The sequence below is a fragment of the Microtus pennsylvanicus genome, chromosome 7, assembly GCF_037038515.1.
Source record: "Microtus pennsylvanicus isolate mMicPen1 chromosome 7, mMicPen1.hap1, whole genome shotgun sequence".
Lineage (NCBI taxonomy): Eukaryota > Metazoa > Chordata > Mammalia > Rodentia > Cricetidae > Microtus > Microtus pennsylvanicus.
In genome coordinates this window covers 91483062-91499412 of record NC_134585.1, presented here as the reverse complement: position 1 = coordinate 91499412, position 16351 = coordinate 91483062, and the positions used below count along the sequence as shown (strand labels likewise).

Genomic DNA, 16351 nt, shown 5'->3' with positions numbered 1-16351 from the left:
GAGAGCTTTCTCTCCCGTGAATTCTCAGCTCCATCCCAGGCGGGTGACCTTGAAGAGACACTGTGGGTGGAGTGGAGTTCATCTTAGGAAATTCAGCAGAAGAAATGGTGCTTGAAAAATCAACACAGAGCTCAAATAAACACAAATGTTTGGTTTGGACGTACTCGTCATAAGACAGATATAGAGGGATGAGCCAGATACTGAGTTAGCTATTACTGTTTGCATTAAGTTATTCCTCCTATAATAATACAATCTTTAAACACATGTCTTAAAAATGCAATTATTGGTCTTGTTTGTTACCCAGGTAAATAACTGTCCAAGAACAGATCTATTTATTATTTTACAGGATAATACATAAATTACAGGAAGGTTCCTTCACTTCTTGAACTTAAGTTGATGGCAGAAACTTCTTAGTCCTCTACGTTTTTGTTTTTATTGTAACTTTACCACTTTACCATCTCAGCCAGATTTGAGGACATATTGCCTCCATCTAGAAAGCGTCCACAATGAGATCTGCTTCTTTGGGTGACTTTCAAGGTAATTCTAATCAGTTCTCCATAAATGCCTTTGGTCTGTGGTCTTCCTCTAGTACACAATTCATGCTTTAAATCTTGGTTTATATTACAACAATGATAATATAATAGTATAATAATAGTAACATAATATTACTAGTATATAATTATTTTATATAATATAAAAATATAATATTAGTGTAATATAGTAATGCAATAGTAAAATAATAATAACAAAATCCCATGATTTTTACCCAAATTTCCTTGTTTCTGTGCCTGACCAGCAGGTCTTACAGCTAGAGAGGGTACATGGTATTTCTAAACCACTCTAATGTCACACCACTGACTCCAAGATTAACTGGATGGTCTTTACACGAGCTAAGTAAACTTCATATTTTGGTAGCTCTTATGGAAACTGAGTTGCCAATCTCAGAGGCTCCGTAGCACCTTCAAATCCTCTAATGGAACATCTACTTTGTCCATCTTAGGACATTTTTTCAGATCAGTGCCTGGCTCGCTCATGCTTACTGACAGCAGAAGTGTAATTTCTTCACACAGCAATCCAAACTCTACTTTCCAACAGCTTCCAAGATCTACTCCAAGTTCCCCCTCCTCCATGATCAGGAGTGACATTCTGCATATTAAGAGCTAATTCCACCTAGGCACCCGCTAATCACAGTGGATCCTGGCTTCAACACTGAGGCTGATGGCCTTAGAAATCCAGGTGTCATCTTGCTTTCTTATTTAAAGGGTGTAGGAAGGCTGGGGGCGAGGGGGGGCATTCGATCCTGGAGACAGGGTCTGGTTGGCATCAGTAGAAAGTCTAGGTTGATAGGCTCATAGCAGCAGCTCTCTAGTGAGCTAGTCTGAATGAAAGTTCTTCTGCTACAGATCTGCTGAATGCCCCTGGCCATGAATCATTCCAGAATACAAAGGCCTACAGCGGTCCTTCTCTTCATCAGCAACCTACAAGGATCTACTTCATCCCTCATGACACTGCTTAATTTTGTCTTACACTGTGATTTTATTTGTCTAAGTCCTACTTCTAAAATTAGACCACTTCTGATCTCTATCATTAAATAATATATCCCAAAGGTACATGGCCATGCTCTGTATCATTTATTATTCTTAGAAATACTTTAATGGGATGGTTTTTTTTTTTACTATATCTTTAGCTCTTATTGGAGTTACTATCTAAGTACATGAATAACTTTTCTTATCTTTTATATAATTTCAACTTGCCTATTTTATTCCTTTTGTATAAAAAAAAACCCTGAAAAGTTTAACCCTCTTGACATACTAATAGGATTCACAATATTCTCTCTCTCCTACGCCTCTCCCCCAACACACTGGGTCATTTCACTCTCAGTGAGGCAGCATGCTTGTCTCGCCCCGCTTGGTTAGAATGCTCCCCATACTGCAGGATTGCATCTTGTAGCTACACGTCCTGCCCTATAATAACTACGTCTCACTCAGTAAAGAGCTGCTGTGGACTTGGTTTTTGCATCAACCTAAGAGTGTTGGCTTGTTTTTATAATATCACACGGCTCGCTGCTCACAGTACAAAGTCATAAGCAGACTATGGAATGATGCAAAGTGCAAAATAAAAAGCTGAAATGTTTCTACTGTAATTGGGGCAAAGTATGAAAATAAATGAGGCAAGGAAATGGAAACCTCTGAGAAGGAACACATTAAAGTGAAGATGATTCCAAACTCAACCGAGCTGGGTAATCTAAACAACATTCGTGATGAAGTGCCACATTTTTGGTCTCCATTTCCTCTTAGAATGAATTTAAAAAGCAATTTGATATAATGAAGTACAAAAAAGTGATCATAATGCAAAACAATAGAGTATATGTAAACCAATATGTAAATTAATAAGTGAGGGCAATGAGAATATAGGGCAAAGCAAAGATAATGTTCTCTGACAGTGTTCTCAATGGAGCCTTAGCAGATCATGTCAAAATCCCATGAAGCCTACATGGATGCTGCAAGGCCTTCAGGCGATGTCCCAGACAGAAACATCCTGGGGAGCAGACTTGCTACATCTCTCACAATTGAAATTAAAAGATGCAAAGGCCACCTAAAAAGTGGGACTAGAGATGAATCTGAGAAGTGATCCATTTCCCCTTCTGTAATAAAACATGATATTAACATGACACAGATATGATATGAGGGACTGAAAATCCCTGCAGGACCTACTCTATATAAAAATCTATAGAAGTTGCTTTTGTCTTCACTCTCTCCTGCCCTGAATGGTTCTTCTTTTTAGGAGCTCAGAAGGCAATGATGAGAATGGCAGATCTTTGAGCCCTATATAGACTAACGCAATGTAAGCAGCATTAGTTAGATTCAGAGGAAATCCATAAGCTAAGGAGGGGTGACATTTTCATTAGGAAGGCAGCCATGTTCTCAGTAGATCTGGAAGAACACTTTCACAGGTGAGTGTTCTCTTGGGCCTTTGCAGGATGAGTAGCTGGGGGAATACTCAGCTGCGTGACTCTGCAACCAGTTATATGAAGTTGGATGTGGTGCATCTGTCTAGCCGGTCAGTCTGCCTTTGTTCTCACTGCAAATACCTCTGGGTAATCGAGTTCTAAATGGCATTGGCTAAGTGAAAACCAGGAATTGCAAACAAATGTTGATATTTTTTCCCAAACTGCTTTCAAAATAACTTCTACAATCTATGTACCCAAAATGCCTATAAGTCTGCACAATTTTCCAAAACTAAAGATCATTAGATTATATACTTTTAATAACATAATAGGTATATAGTAACTTTTAATTTTTACTTTTATAAATGAACAAAATAGTAACTAAAATCATTAATTACTGATTGCATCATTTAGTCAAAGCTTTCATAACAGAAGGACCTTGCCACTATGTGACTATAGCTAAGTCCATTTGTGTATCTGTCGCTATGACGACCAATGCAGAGAGGTGTAGTCTAGTCTACAATGGAGACCCTGTGCCAGAAGACTAGAGCATTCACTCACTGGACCTTTCCAGAGAGAGTCTGATTAACTGTATTCTAGATTTAAGCCTCCATCTATGGAGACCTTCTAACAATAATATACTACTTCCCAAATACAGAATTTTAAAAAGTTGATATCCCCCCTTCTTTTACTTTAATTTTCTAAAAATTTGCTTTAAAACTGAAGAGTTATCATCCAGTCAAAATAATGCTTAGACCGATGTTTGCAATTACTTTATATGTGCCCAATCGCTTAATTATACTAGTATCTGGCAATCATTCTGCACTGACTTCCTATTTCTTAACACCTATCTAGGAAATCTCAAATGTAAATGCATAATAATGGAACTGAACAAGAATGTATTGTTTTGCATTATCACCAATATTTGGGAAATGAAGTCAGCCTGCAAAAGTCTCCTGAGTTTGGGGATTCCAGGTGTGTACCAGAAAAAAGCACAACACTCTGAAATATCATTTTAGTGAAATTTCGAAACCTGAACTCTGGATGAATTTCTCATTCTAGCCCTGGAGTTTCAAGATTACCTTGTCACTTCCTCTTTACCTTAAAAAATTATACCAACACCATAGAAACTCAGGAAGCTATCCCTTCTCCATCCTCTACATTTAAAGGGTACCTTTGCTTCACTCTTGCATTTTAATTCTCCAGCCCTTATACTTAAAAGATAATTGGCATATACATATATAATTTAAAGACAGCAATGTAATTATTAACCAGTATTTTGAATTTCCTAAATTCTAAACTATCTTGAAAATCTTACGAACATACAGATTTTAAGTAAGGTAATTAATTCTTACAGGTTATATTTTTTATTCCGGAACAGGCAAGCATGTGGTTACTTCTCGCCCACCTTGTTTTGCCCTTTAGCTCTGTAGCATTAGAAGAAATCACTGTGGGATTCTTAAGAATCTTCACCTGGATGTGATTAGTTTCAACTCTGACCCAAAGAAGCAACTCCCTGCTCTTGGCTCCCCCTCACGGAGCAACCTAGAGCCATTCTTTTCCCTGTAGAAGGCTTTTGCTTCCCAAATCTCACACTTCCTCCTGTCTGGGTAACTCCCTCACTCCAGGGCTTTCTGCTCTCCTTGGCCAGCTATAGCCTTGCTCTGTGTCTTGTTCTCAGTGACAGGCTCTAAGTCAAGGTTTCATTTTCAATACAATCTGACAATTCCCAAGATCCAGCTCAGAGTAAAAGCCAAGAAGCCAGGCACACCTCACAGCCGGTGATCACTCCTGGAAACCCTTGTGCCAGCACTCTGAAATTCTGGTCAACTTGTGACTCTTCCAGCACACACGACAACCCAGGCCAACACTGACTGACCTTGAAGTCAGATTGAGTCTTTGCACACCACGTTAGAGAATTACTAAAATCTGAAGGCCATCTTATCTTTCATCTCCCTATTTAAGTCTTTTCACAAACTAGTATGATCCTACCTGGACCTTTATCTAAAGGCCTCATGGAAGTTACTCACTAAAGGCATATAGCTAGAACGGGGATTCTAAGTTAGCACAGGTTTGCAAAATGTCCTCTGGCCTAATGAAAGGATGAAGTGTACAAGAATAGATAAATAGGAAAAAGAATTTGGCAGCATGAACGTGAGTCTTTACAATACTACTGAAACTCATTCTATAATGGTGTATGTGTGCAAACACACACGCACACAAACATACACACACACACACACACACACAAACACATGCACGCACGTTCAGCCTTGCTGAAACTCCAAGCTAAAGAGACAATTCAAAGTTCCTCTTCACGTGCCAGTTCGTAACTATAGAGAAGCAAAAAGAGATAAATGCATGGCCTATTGTGGCACACAGACCACACAGCAGCCAGTCCCTGAGTCCCAGACAGTCAAGTGGTGAAATCACTTTGATTTCACGCCAGCTTCCTTCCAGGAAGTTGAGAGATTTGACCAATGAGCACCACTGTTGATTCTTAGACCGACATCTTCCCAACTTCTTCCTTCGTGGCCTAGCACTTACCCGTGACACAGGTTCTTTGGCTTCCTCACTGTTACAGCCATAGTAGTCTGGAGTTGGATCCAGCTCCAGCATGTTGCCCTGTGCTCTGACGCTCTTGTTCGCATGGCAAGACGAGCAGAAAGCAGCATTGCCCATCTCAGCTCAACAGTGGTGATCTGTGGGCCTGCCCTGGCCCGGGGTGCGCTGCCCTGGGCTCCCGGGTATGCGCTATCAGGATCAATCATTCTCCGTGACCCCACTGCTCAGTTCTCCGACATATCCCTCGCCAGTTCTCCCCATCGGCTGCTGGGTTTGCTGGTGTCAGAGAGAACTCAAAACCCCAGCAACTGTAGCCCGCATTCAGTGACCATTTCCAGTTCAGGGACTGCCGGTCTATTTTTACACCTACCAGGCCAGCTATGCATGTCAATGGAGTGGGGGGGGGGAGCCGACCGAGAGCAGGGGAGGGGGCGGCGTTGTTTTGTTTTTCACCATGCAAGCAGCCTGCCTCACACATGGGCTGAAGTCCCTGCTGTGTAAAGCGTCTCTCCATATGAGAAGTTTTGCATTCCTCAATAAATTCCTGGTAATCCTTTGATTTTTTTTTCCCCTCTGCGTTCTTGTACTCACACAAAATACAAACTCTCTTAGTGATTTTGCTCCACTGACATAACAGACAACTATTATTTTGTAATGGCTCAAACCACGTGGCATCCAGAGTGGTCGAGAGCCCCTACCTTTCATCGCCAGAAAAGAATTAGTCGTGGAAACAGATTGGTCAAAATGGTTCATTTGAACCTTGTGTGGAGGTTTTAATTTTTATAAATAGTGCACAACTTGTCGTTGCCCTCTAGGGTCTGCGTGAGAGCCAACGCTTTGATTCATTTGTAATTCTCGTTCATTTTTAATATTTAAAAATATCTTCACAAACTGCCTAAGAGAATATTCAACATGGCACAATCTTAAAAATTGTATTATAGGTTTTTGAAATATTTATTTTGTTTCTCATTAAGATAAATACTGTGAATACATGAGGATTTAGGAGGAGCACTGGGATAGGATTTGAGGAGTTGCTATTGATTACCGTGGAGTGGATACCACTGACTCCATTAGGATTCCAGTATATAATGATTGGAATTAGTCCACCCCTTTCTTATCTGTCACCTGGACAGACTGTGCACATGTGTGGGTAAAAACCATCTTCAAATAACCGCAAGTTATGACAACTGGAGATTATTGTTTTGCATAGGACCTCAAGCTACCTCATTCCAGAGCCATGGGGATAAATTACATTACATATTATAAAGATCTTATCCCTCTACTCCAATTACTTAGAGGCATCACCAGTCATTAAATTTCTTTACATTTCTTTACTTTTCAACTATAAGAGAAGGTATCTTTTAAAACCAGATCTTTTTTTAAGTTATTGACTGATGTAAAAGTACTCTAACAATCTGTGGGTCACATTCCCCACTACATTAAAGAGGAGTGGGGTCTAAACACTGTTAGTGCTAAAGCATTATGAGAATACCTGAAGATAGTACCTCGGTTTCAGCAACAAGGTTAGACTGGGGGCTGAGCTGTGGCAGACAAAGGCTTTCGTGTTGCTTGGATAATTGGAGTCAGTTGAAATGCCTGACTCACAACAACACCGCAATTTCTCACCAAATGTTCCATACACTTGAGGCATGGGCTGCAGGAATCAAGCAAGCTATGATGTTTAATTATGTGTTTAAAGTCTCTTCTCCAAAGATGTATCTTTCCTTTTTCTTTTTCTCTCAGGTTCTCAGAGCCTGGGGAGGATCTACAGTCAGCCCACAAAGGCTTCCAAGGGCTACTTCTTACATATGTATGAGCTATTCAGAATCTAAGCCAAGAGTTTTCTGGCTCCTAACAGAGATGCACTCCCCCACACTTTACAATGAACATTTTCGAAATACAAAACTTCAACATTTGACCTAATGTTTAACATAGGATTATGCAACTTACAGGGTTGGAAGGAAATTCTACAAACCTTCTCTAGGTTCCCTGTGTCATTCTGGAGCTGAGATCTGGATGTGCACTTCTATAAATAAATGGGACAGTTAGCCACTCCAGAGAGGGGCACCCGAGTTGCTGAGTGACCCGTCGTGTTGTGCTTTGCAGGCATGAGTTGTTCCCTGGCATTTCTCTGTCTCGTGGGTGTTGCCCGATCCACCTGGTGCCTTCCTTGCTTTTTTGCTGCTTCTCCTCCTCCAGCCCCTGTTCACTACCACTGCCTTCCTCCTCGGCTTACATTTCACACTCGCCTGAAGTTCTACTCCACACCTTTGCACCTGTTGGCTCACCATTTGCTCTAAAGTCTTCTTGAATAAGGTTGGAACCCTATCAGATTTAATTCCTTGTCCTACAGGCCTCTTCTCTCTCACTCGCTGACCCCTTCCAACCTAATAAAACACATTAACACATTAATTAACACATTAACGAAACACATTAACGTGAAGCAAAGAAAAAAAAACACAGCCTCATCGCACCTATTTTTCACTTAGCGATACTGACCTCAGTTTCTCCTCTCTGCTACAACAGTACCAGACAGAATGATTTTAAGCATCACAAAATTTTCAGTCCGCTTCCTGCCTTAATAATAAACATCCCTCTTCCCGTATTTGAAAACTATTATTACTGTATGGGGCGAATTTTACTAGAAGAGAAATTGCAGTACATTGTTGAGTCTTTTAACAGTCAGGCGGACACTTGAAGCAAGACATTTTAAAGGAGCCAGTTGCCAGCTCTCAGATCCTTTCCCACAGAGACATTTTTATTCTTTCTTCAACAGAGAAAGTTTCTGCTTCTGAGTATCTCTATTCCTATCACTAGGGTCTCCCTAAGGACAACATATGCCAGTCCCCAAATCCCACTGCTGAATAACAGGCAGAGGAGAGATCCATGAGTTTCTGTCATGGCTGAAATTCTCTAGTTTCTACTGATCAAGTTTAAATGATCATCCCAGAAGTTCCTAATATCTGTGAAAATGAAATTGCCCATGAGCAACTTTCTATTTGAAATCACTTAAGACTTTTCCAAAAATTCTAGTGCTTTCTAAATGACAACAAACTTGTGGGTGGCCTGCAGAAAAGCTCAGATAGCTCTTGTTCTATAGCTTGGTAGTCAGCAGCTCAGAGCCAGGTGGGCATGTCTCCAAGGTGTCGGTGATATGATAATCTACACACCCAACACTTTGTCAAGTTGAAGACAAGGTTAATAAACGCAGCACCATGTCTTCAAACCATCCTGGTGGACTGTTTTCATCTCTAAGGACATCTGACAAAAGATGTCCTTGCTGCCGGGGCAGAACAATGCCACCACTGTTCCTTAAAAATGTTTCCAAGTCATTAGGGCAAATTACTCCGAAAGCAAATATTTGAATGTTTGACCACGCTTGGAGAAGGATACATGAGTCCGATACATGATTTTGAAGGTGAAATTCAAGTCCCTCACGATGTGACATTTGCAGTATCCTCTCAAGTTCCCGGGCACTTTGCTGTTATTATTTCATCTGTATTGGTCTTTTGATCCATTACAAGAAGAGAACAGTGATGAACCGAGAACAAAGGCTGGCTTCTTCTCTATAAAAGTCCTTGCTCAAGTCCCTAAAACAGCAAATCTTAAAAAACAGCCATTGCTGTTTTCAATTTCACCTTTTTCAATGAGGGGGTCCCAGTTACAGAATCATCAGGAAAGTCACACGTTGGCGAAGAAATCACTGTCTCAATTGTGTCATTTGACTTAAAGACTTCTGCAGGGAGTTTTGAAAAGCTCTTGGTAGGCATTACTCATTGAAGTCCTGGTTCAACCACTACCTGACCTGGGAATTTGTAAAACATTATCAAATCTGCGCTTCAGTTTTCTGCTGTGGGAAGTACAGGGCTTCAACTAGATCCAACCAGATCTGTAAAACATTATCTGCTGTGGGCAGTACAGGAATCTGACTCAATTGCTAAGTTCCTTTATGGTCCAAGGCTTTTGTCTTCTAGGATACAAAACCTGTTAACACTGAGCCACTACTTAACACACAGTTAACACCAGAGTGGTAGCTGAAGCTGAACATCTTCTATTCAGACTATCTTGTGACTGGGAACATAGAATTAATTACTGGTGTGTTGCATCTGGTGCCATTTCTATGAGCTGCCTTTATTTACTCGGCTTTCCCTGGGGAACCAATGGCTGTGATAGGACTTGGTGGAATAGAATGGACTCTTTCTGGGTCCACAGGAGGATGCTCTCAAGGAGAGAGCCTTCTTGCCCTGCCTTACTTGAACGTTAACCAGAATGACAGTTTTGCTACAGCTCTCGGAGTCCACCACTATAAAATAATGGTTATATTGACCTAAAGGTAGACTTCCTATCCAGACTGATGACAAGACATTACAGGACACAATAAGGCAGGCCCCCAAAGTCTGTGAAGGCTAAGTGGGGCCTTGGTGCCCCTCAAATATTCTGATTAACTTGTCCACAAAGTGTGAGTACTATCACATTAATATATATATATATAAATATATATATAATATATATAAATATATATATATATTTTAAATTACCACAAGTCTGTTAAGGAGCAAAGTAGAAAGAACGCTTCACTTAGAATTATGAAATTCATTTTTTTCTTGGTGTTGGAGATATGGCTCAGCAGTTAAAATCAAATTCTGCTCTTTAAGAGGATATGCATATATTACACACACATACACACGTGCGGGCAAAACACTCATACACAAAGTATATTCTTTAAAATATATAAATCTTTTTTTTAAAAAATCTGCTTAGATTACAGTCTTCCCCCTTGCCATTTTTTTAGTATACTCAAATGTATTCATCTGATTAAACTAATATATTGTTATTCCACTGCATGTAAATTCTCCCGGAACACTATCACATGAAACCAAGGACAAGTTAATCCAACTTTCTGAACCACTGAACTAGGGAAATAAAGCTAGCTGTTTCCTTCTATGCCTCAGCCCACTTGATAGAATTTCTTTGGCTAAAAATGAAACCTAACGATTTTTGTCAGCTGCATCTGTTATGTAATAGATCGATAAGGAAAAGTGCATAACGTATGGATTTCCACTGGATTCCCTGTATCAGTGGGTGGCTCGGCTTCTCTAATTGAGGTCAGTACAAATGACTTCAGTTTGTGCTTAAAACTCATTAACCAAAGCGAATGTCACCAAGCTATTCCCGGGCCCACAAACGTCAATTAGGCGGTTTCCTTGTACAATCCTTCCAGCTATTATTTCATTCCAGACTGCTGCCTCTGGGCTTGTGGCATATCAAGGACAGCATTCCTTAAAAGGGGGGCTAACAACTCATGAAGTTGTCCAAAGGCCACTCCGCTCTATACCCAGTACAAAGTGGGCTTTCAAGAAATGTCACTTACTGACATTAAAGAGCCCGTGAGGCAAGAAAGGTAGGGTGTCCAGAGAAAGCCGTTTGAATAATTCTGTGTTTTGTGAAGGGGGTTTTGAAATGGAACACGGTAACAATGCAACCATTATGCACCCCCTACTCGATCTGACGAAAAGATATGCACAGACAATACTTAGAAAATAGTCTGACGTGGCAGTGTCCGGTGAAGAATCCAGAAAGTGATTAAAACCAAAAGCCAAAAACGGCCTCTACCACAGTATAGTTTTAAAAGATATTTTTAGAAATCAATCCAGTTTCTCTTTTCACTTTTCTAACCTTTTTGAACTAGGGGAAACAGCTGAGAGGAAGAAGCAGGGCTCTATGCTCTATTCAGTTAAAGTACGCTTAAAAGGAACAGGAGGTGGCATTGCTCTTGGTCAAGTTCATGGGGTGGTGGCCAAAGGACCTCCATTCTTAGATAAGGTGACCCACAGGGGGAGTTAGGGAGAAAGCTGCCCGGGTGCGCTCTGACCTGCATGTCACAGCTGTCAAGTCCCCATCAAAAAGAAACTAGAAAAACACATACAAAAGTAGCTTACCACACTGAGTAACAAAACTGGGTAACAGTTCCTTACCAGTGAGGGTTTATAGGGAATCGGAATCCCTGGAATAATGCCTTACTGTTATGTGTACACTCAACTGAATGACCCATCACTGAGACCAACAAATGAAACCACCTCAATTCTTTACTATCATTGTCACTTCACGTTGTGTTTGCTTTCCTTCAAGGCTCCTAGGCCTTGAGCCATAGCATTAACACGCTGTTTGTACATGTATTTCGTCAAGAGAGGTCATTGCTGGTACACATTTTGACCTACGCCACAGAAAGCTTTTTATTACTTTGGTCCATTTGATATTAGTAAAATTTTCTTTTCAGTGCCAATTCCATGAAATTATGTATGCATAATATGTATTCAATCTAATGGTCACAAAATATTGTGTGTGTGTGTGTGTGTGTGAGAGAGAGAGAGAGAGAGAGAGAGAGAGAGAGAGAGAGAGAGAGAGAGATCGTTTATGTGCATGATGAGGAAGTAAGAGGTATCAGGTGGCTTCCTCTACTTCCCTCCACCTTTTTAAAAATAAACTTTATTATAAAAAAATTCATAGCACTCCAGGGCAGGCATCCTGTTCATGAGTGATTGGCTAACATATAATGGACTCTAAAGGTTGTTTGTGTGTGTGTGTGTGTGTGTGTGTGTGTGTGTGTGTGTGTGTGTGTGTGCGCGCGCATGGTTATAGGTTTGGTGTTTGGTTTTGTGTTTGTTTTATTTTGAAATGTTATTTTATTGGTTCGGATGGTTTCTTGCTGTATTGGGTTTCTGTTTGTTGAGAAAGAACTTGAGGTTGGGTGGGTAGGGAGAAGGAGAGGCTCTGAAGGATTGTGGGAAGGAAAGAATATGACCAAAATAAACTTACACACAAAATGGTTTTAAATGATAAAAAAAATACAATAAAAATTCACAGATAGACCTAAAATCTCAATGAACTTCTATAATTTGAATTGCAATTCTGAAGCTGTGGAAGTTCACGTTAAACTCTACACTTTCATTATTTTATGCACCTGTCCACCACTGAAACTAAAAACTTCATGACAGGGTTGGACCTAGAAACACAACTAGCTTGGTAAAGCTAATTGGTTAGGGCTTTTGTTTTGTGTTTGTTTAATCAGTGTTTCTCACTGAAGCCAGACCTCACTGATGAGCTAGATTGGCTGGCCAGTCACCACTCAGGAATCCATCGTCCCCACCCCTTTCCATGTCTTTCCCAGAGTACTGGGAATCCAAATGTTGATCCTCATGCTTAGACAGCAGGCACTTTACCAACTGAAGCTGACACCTGGCCTCGGTTTCTGAGTATGTTAAGATAACAATCTCCCAGCAAAATACATACAAACCCACGTTTGAAATCAATCAGAAGATACAGGCGTTTGAAATATGCAGCATGCTGGACTAGGGACAGACTGTTTATATATCGTGCACAAGGCCCTGGGTTCAATCCCTCATACCACAAACAAATAAATAAAATTAGAACAGCCTCCTGCATACATCTTCCAAGCATTAGCCAATCAAGAAAAAAAATTCAGGTTCAAGATCAACATCCAATCTCATTCGCACTGGACACTGGGAACATCCGCAGGACACTCTCTGGTTTACTGTGAGGAGAGCCACCATTTCCCTTGTTCTGTGTAATACATTGAGTCAAGCGAGTGTCTCCTACACTGCTTACTAACTTCAGCAACTGTTTGCAAATATGGTGTCTTTTATTTTAAATTGTGCATTGAGCTGGCACCTAATAGAGAACAGTAACACTGAGACAATGGACTGATAGACTAAATTCAATTTATTACAAACATGAGAACACAGAGTGCCAAAAAGAACCTGAATCTCACAGTCCAAACACTTTACACACTGTTACAAGGTCTCTTTAGAACAAGGACAATGGCACTGGGTTTTGATCCTACTGCATTTACTGGCTTTATGGGAGCCTAGAGTTTGTGGGATGCTCACCTTCCTAGACCTGGATGGAGGGGGGAGGACCTTGGACTTCCCACAGGGCAGGGAACCCTGACTGCTCTTTAAACTGGAGAGGGAGGGGGAGAGGGGTGGGGGAGGGGGAGAGGAGTGGGGGGAGGGGGAGAGGAGTGGGGGGAGGGGGAGAGGAGTGGGGGAGGGGGAGAGGAGTGGGGGGAGGGGAGGAGGTGGAAATTTTTAAGTAAAAAAAAAAAGAACAAACACATTTTGTGAATCTTTTTGTTTTGGTTTGTTTTATTTTTTTTTCCCCCTGAGACAAAATTTCTCTGTAGCTTTGGAGCCTATATTGGAACTCACTTTGTAGACCATGACTCTGCCTCCTAAGTGCTGGGATTAAAAACATGTGCCACCACCATATATATATTATTCATTGTAGTATAACGATCATGATTATATATTATTTGTTCTCTCCCTGGAGAAGGGCAAAATTATTTTAAGTTTTCAATTACACTCTTCCTTAGCATTGGACTCACTTTACAGGCAAAACTCTGAGAATATACTCATAAGGCATAAAATATTATAAGATCAATACTGTCAATTTACTCTTCTAAAATTATTGCCAGTGTGGTCTCTGGTCTCCGAGCTAAGATATTCCTGGGCATATGCTGTAAATGGATCCATTTTGAACTTTAGTGTTCCCATCTGTATAATCATGAGCCATAATAAAAAAAAAGACTCCTGCTAAAGTTTGTATTTAATCTTTAAAGTCATATATTTATAAATCATGTTGTTAGATCAGCTTATACTACACCTGCTCTACAGGAAGAGGAAGGAAGGAAATGGGGGAGAAGAGGAGAGACAGAGGTAGTAAGCAAAATATACGAAAACGAAAAGCTAGCACTGACAACTAGGGGGGTTGTATTTTAAGAGCATTAAAGAAAAAAATTTTTAAATGAAATGTTTTTCCTTTCTACTGGGTTTTAGGGTTTTAGGACTATATAAACACGGCTTGTGCTTTCGTCGGTCAGTAGAGAGCCTGTCCCCTAAGCTGATGCCCTGCCCTCACCCGCTCCTGGTACAGCCTTCTCCAGCTGGAGAGGCAGTACAGCCTCTGTCTTGCTGCCTCAGATGGAGAGTGTGATGTTTGGGCGGTCCCTTCCCCATATACCCAGTCCTACGGAATATATGGTTTCCTATTCCATTGCTACTTTAGGTCAGTAATCCTCCTGCCAGAATTACTGGGATATCACCCAGACAGTTTCCTGCTGCAGCCCTGCTGTATTTCATCCCATTCCCCCACACTGTAACCAGAGAGATCTTTCGAAGGTTCAGCAGTGTGCAGGACACCCCTAAAATCTTCAGGGCAGAAAACCTAATGTAGTACAGACCTGGTCCTCAATAATCACACCAGTCCAGAATCTCTGTGCCTTTTCTTCCATGCAGTTCGCTTTTGGGGCTTTTGCTAATGGTCCTCAACCTGGTCCCCTCCCTTTTCTTGTCAATGGGGACTTTGCTTTGAAGCCCTTCTGGGCCAACAAGAGTAGGGGTCGGCTGTGGACAGAGGGACAGCATGGTCATTGTAAATCCATATGCAACCGTTTCATGTGTTTGGCTGCTTCACTAGAATATGGATTCATGATATACATCGTATTTTATTATGCCTGCTTGTCCCTAGTACTTTGAACAATGCCTCTGCATAGCAGGCATGCACAATTACAGAAAAATGAAGTGAAAATATTCCTTCACGTGTTTAAAATGATGGATTTCTACAAACATTTACTTCATTTATCCCATAAATATTTATTCAGCACTGCATGCTAGGTCCAAACCCATCATCTAAATAAAAAGATGAAAACGTATGATATTAATGATGCGCACACAGAAGCGGCTTCAATGGATCTCTGAAAATAGCAATCTGCAGTAATTTATCCAATTACCATTAAATGTCCCTTTGTTTTGTTCTCATTACCATCCTGGCAGTTCTTGTTTGGCTATTTTTTTTCAGAAGCTTGATTTTGTTATGAGATGTTCCAGACACTGAATCTATTGGTCGTCATCTCAGTATGAGGAATAATGAAAAGATCAAACATGTAAATGACCACAGGAGCAATAGCAGGCACTGAGAAGGTGGTTCATCAGGAAAGGATGGGGTTGCTGAGTACACGGTGGCTATCAGGATAGCCTCTCTATACACTGGTGGGGGGTACGCAGTCACTGTTGCTAACCCTGCAAATACAGTAAAGGTTTATGGATTACCCCTACAATAAGGATGCACACATATGCACACGCACATGCATGCTCGTGCACACATGCATGCTCATGCACACATGCATGCTCATGCACACATGCACGCGCGCGCGCACACACACACACACACATCACACTTTCCTGAGGATTGGCTATCTGTAAAAACATTATGTATGTTAAAACTCTAGTCTTTGTAGAGCTGCCCTGTGTTCTTTCACTGCTGGCTCCCCACTGCCCGCCACACCTCCCTTACTGTTCCTGCCCAGCACCTCTTAGTCCCAATCACCATCTCTGTGGACCACCACTTCTCTAAGATTGCATCCAATTCCTAACCCTTTCCTTTTCTCCACCATTTTCTTTGTTTAACGTATTTCTTTACTTCCAACATTTTGCCTTCTATACAAATGTCAGCGGCTTACGCACAACCTCCATCAATAATGTAGGAACCGCACAAATACATCATAGTCATGCAATTGCTGGAAGCGCCAATAGAAAATAAGTACCTTTCGCATTTTCTCATGGACCAACAAAGTTACTCGCCGAAAGCCTTCTCTCCTTCACTATTGGATGTCATTTAGATGTCTGCCTGTGGTAACTAGTCCTCTGAAACAATGAAAAGTCAGTCTTGCTTCCTTTTTATGATGTTATAGTTTGAAATTACAGTTTTCAATTTTAAAATCCCTATGTTTATAAAACTTACTTTGAAAATACACATTATTTA

General features: G+C 40.8%; 1 protein-coding gene across 50 annotated transcripts in view; it reads right to left on the bottom strand.

The window, feature by feature from the left end:
• Ank2 (ankyrin 2) overlaps window positions 1-16351 on the bottom strand; it is a 521939-nt gene that overhangs the window by 185273 nt on the left and 320315 nt on the right. For 4 of the 50 annotated variants that reach the window (XM_075981378.1, XM_075981381.1, XM_075981380.1 and 1 more), the window contains exon 1: window positions 5495-5736. The exons of 41 other annotated variants lie outside the window; for them this stretch is intronic. In XM_075981378.1, the coding sequence (XP_075837493.1) occupies window positions 5495-5629 (135 nt within the window). In that variant the 5' untranslated portion in view covers window positions 5630-5736. Of the gene's footprint in view, window positions 1-5494; window positions 5737-16351 lie in introns of those variants that run through there. 5 more of the 50 variants (XM_075981394.1, XM_075981385.1, XM_075981388.1 and 2 more) reach the window with 2 other exon arrangements.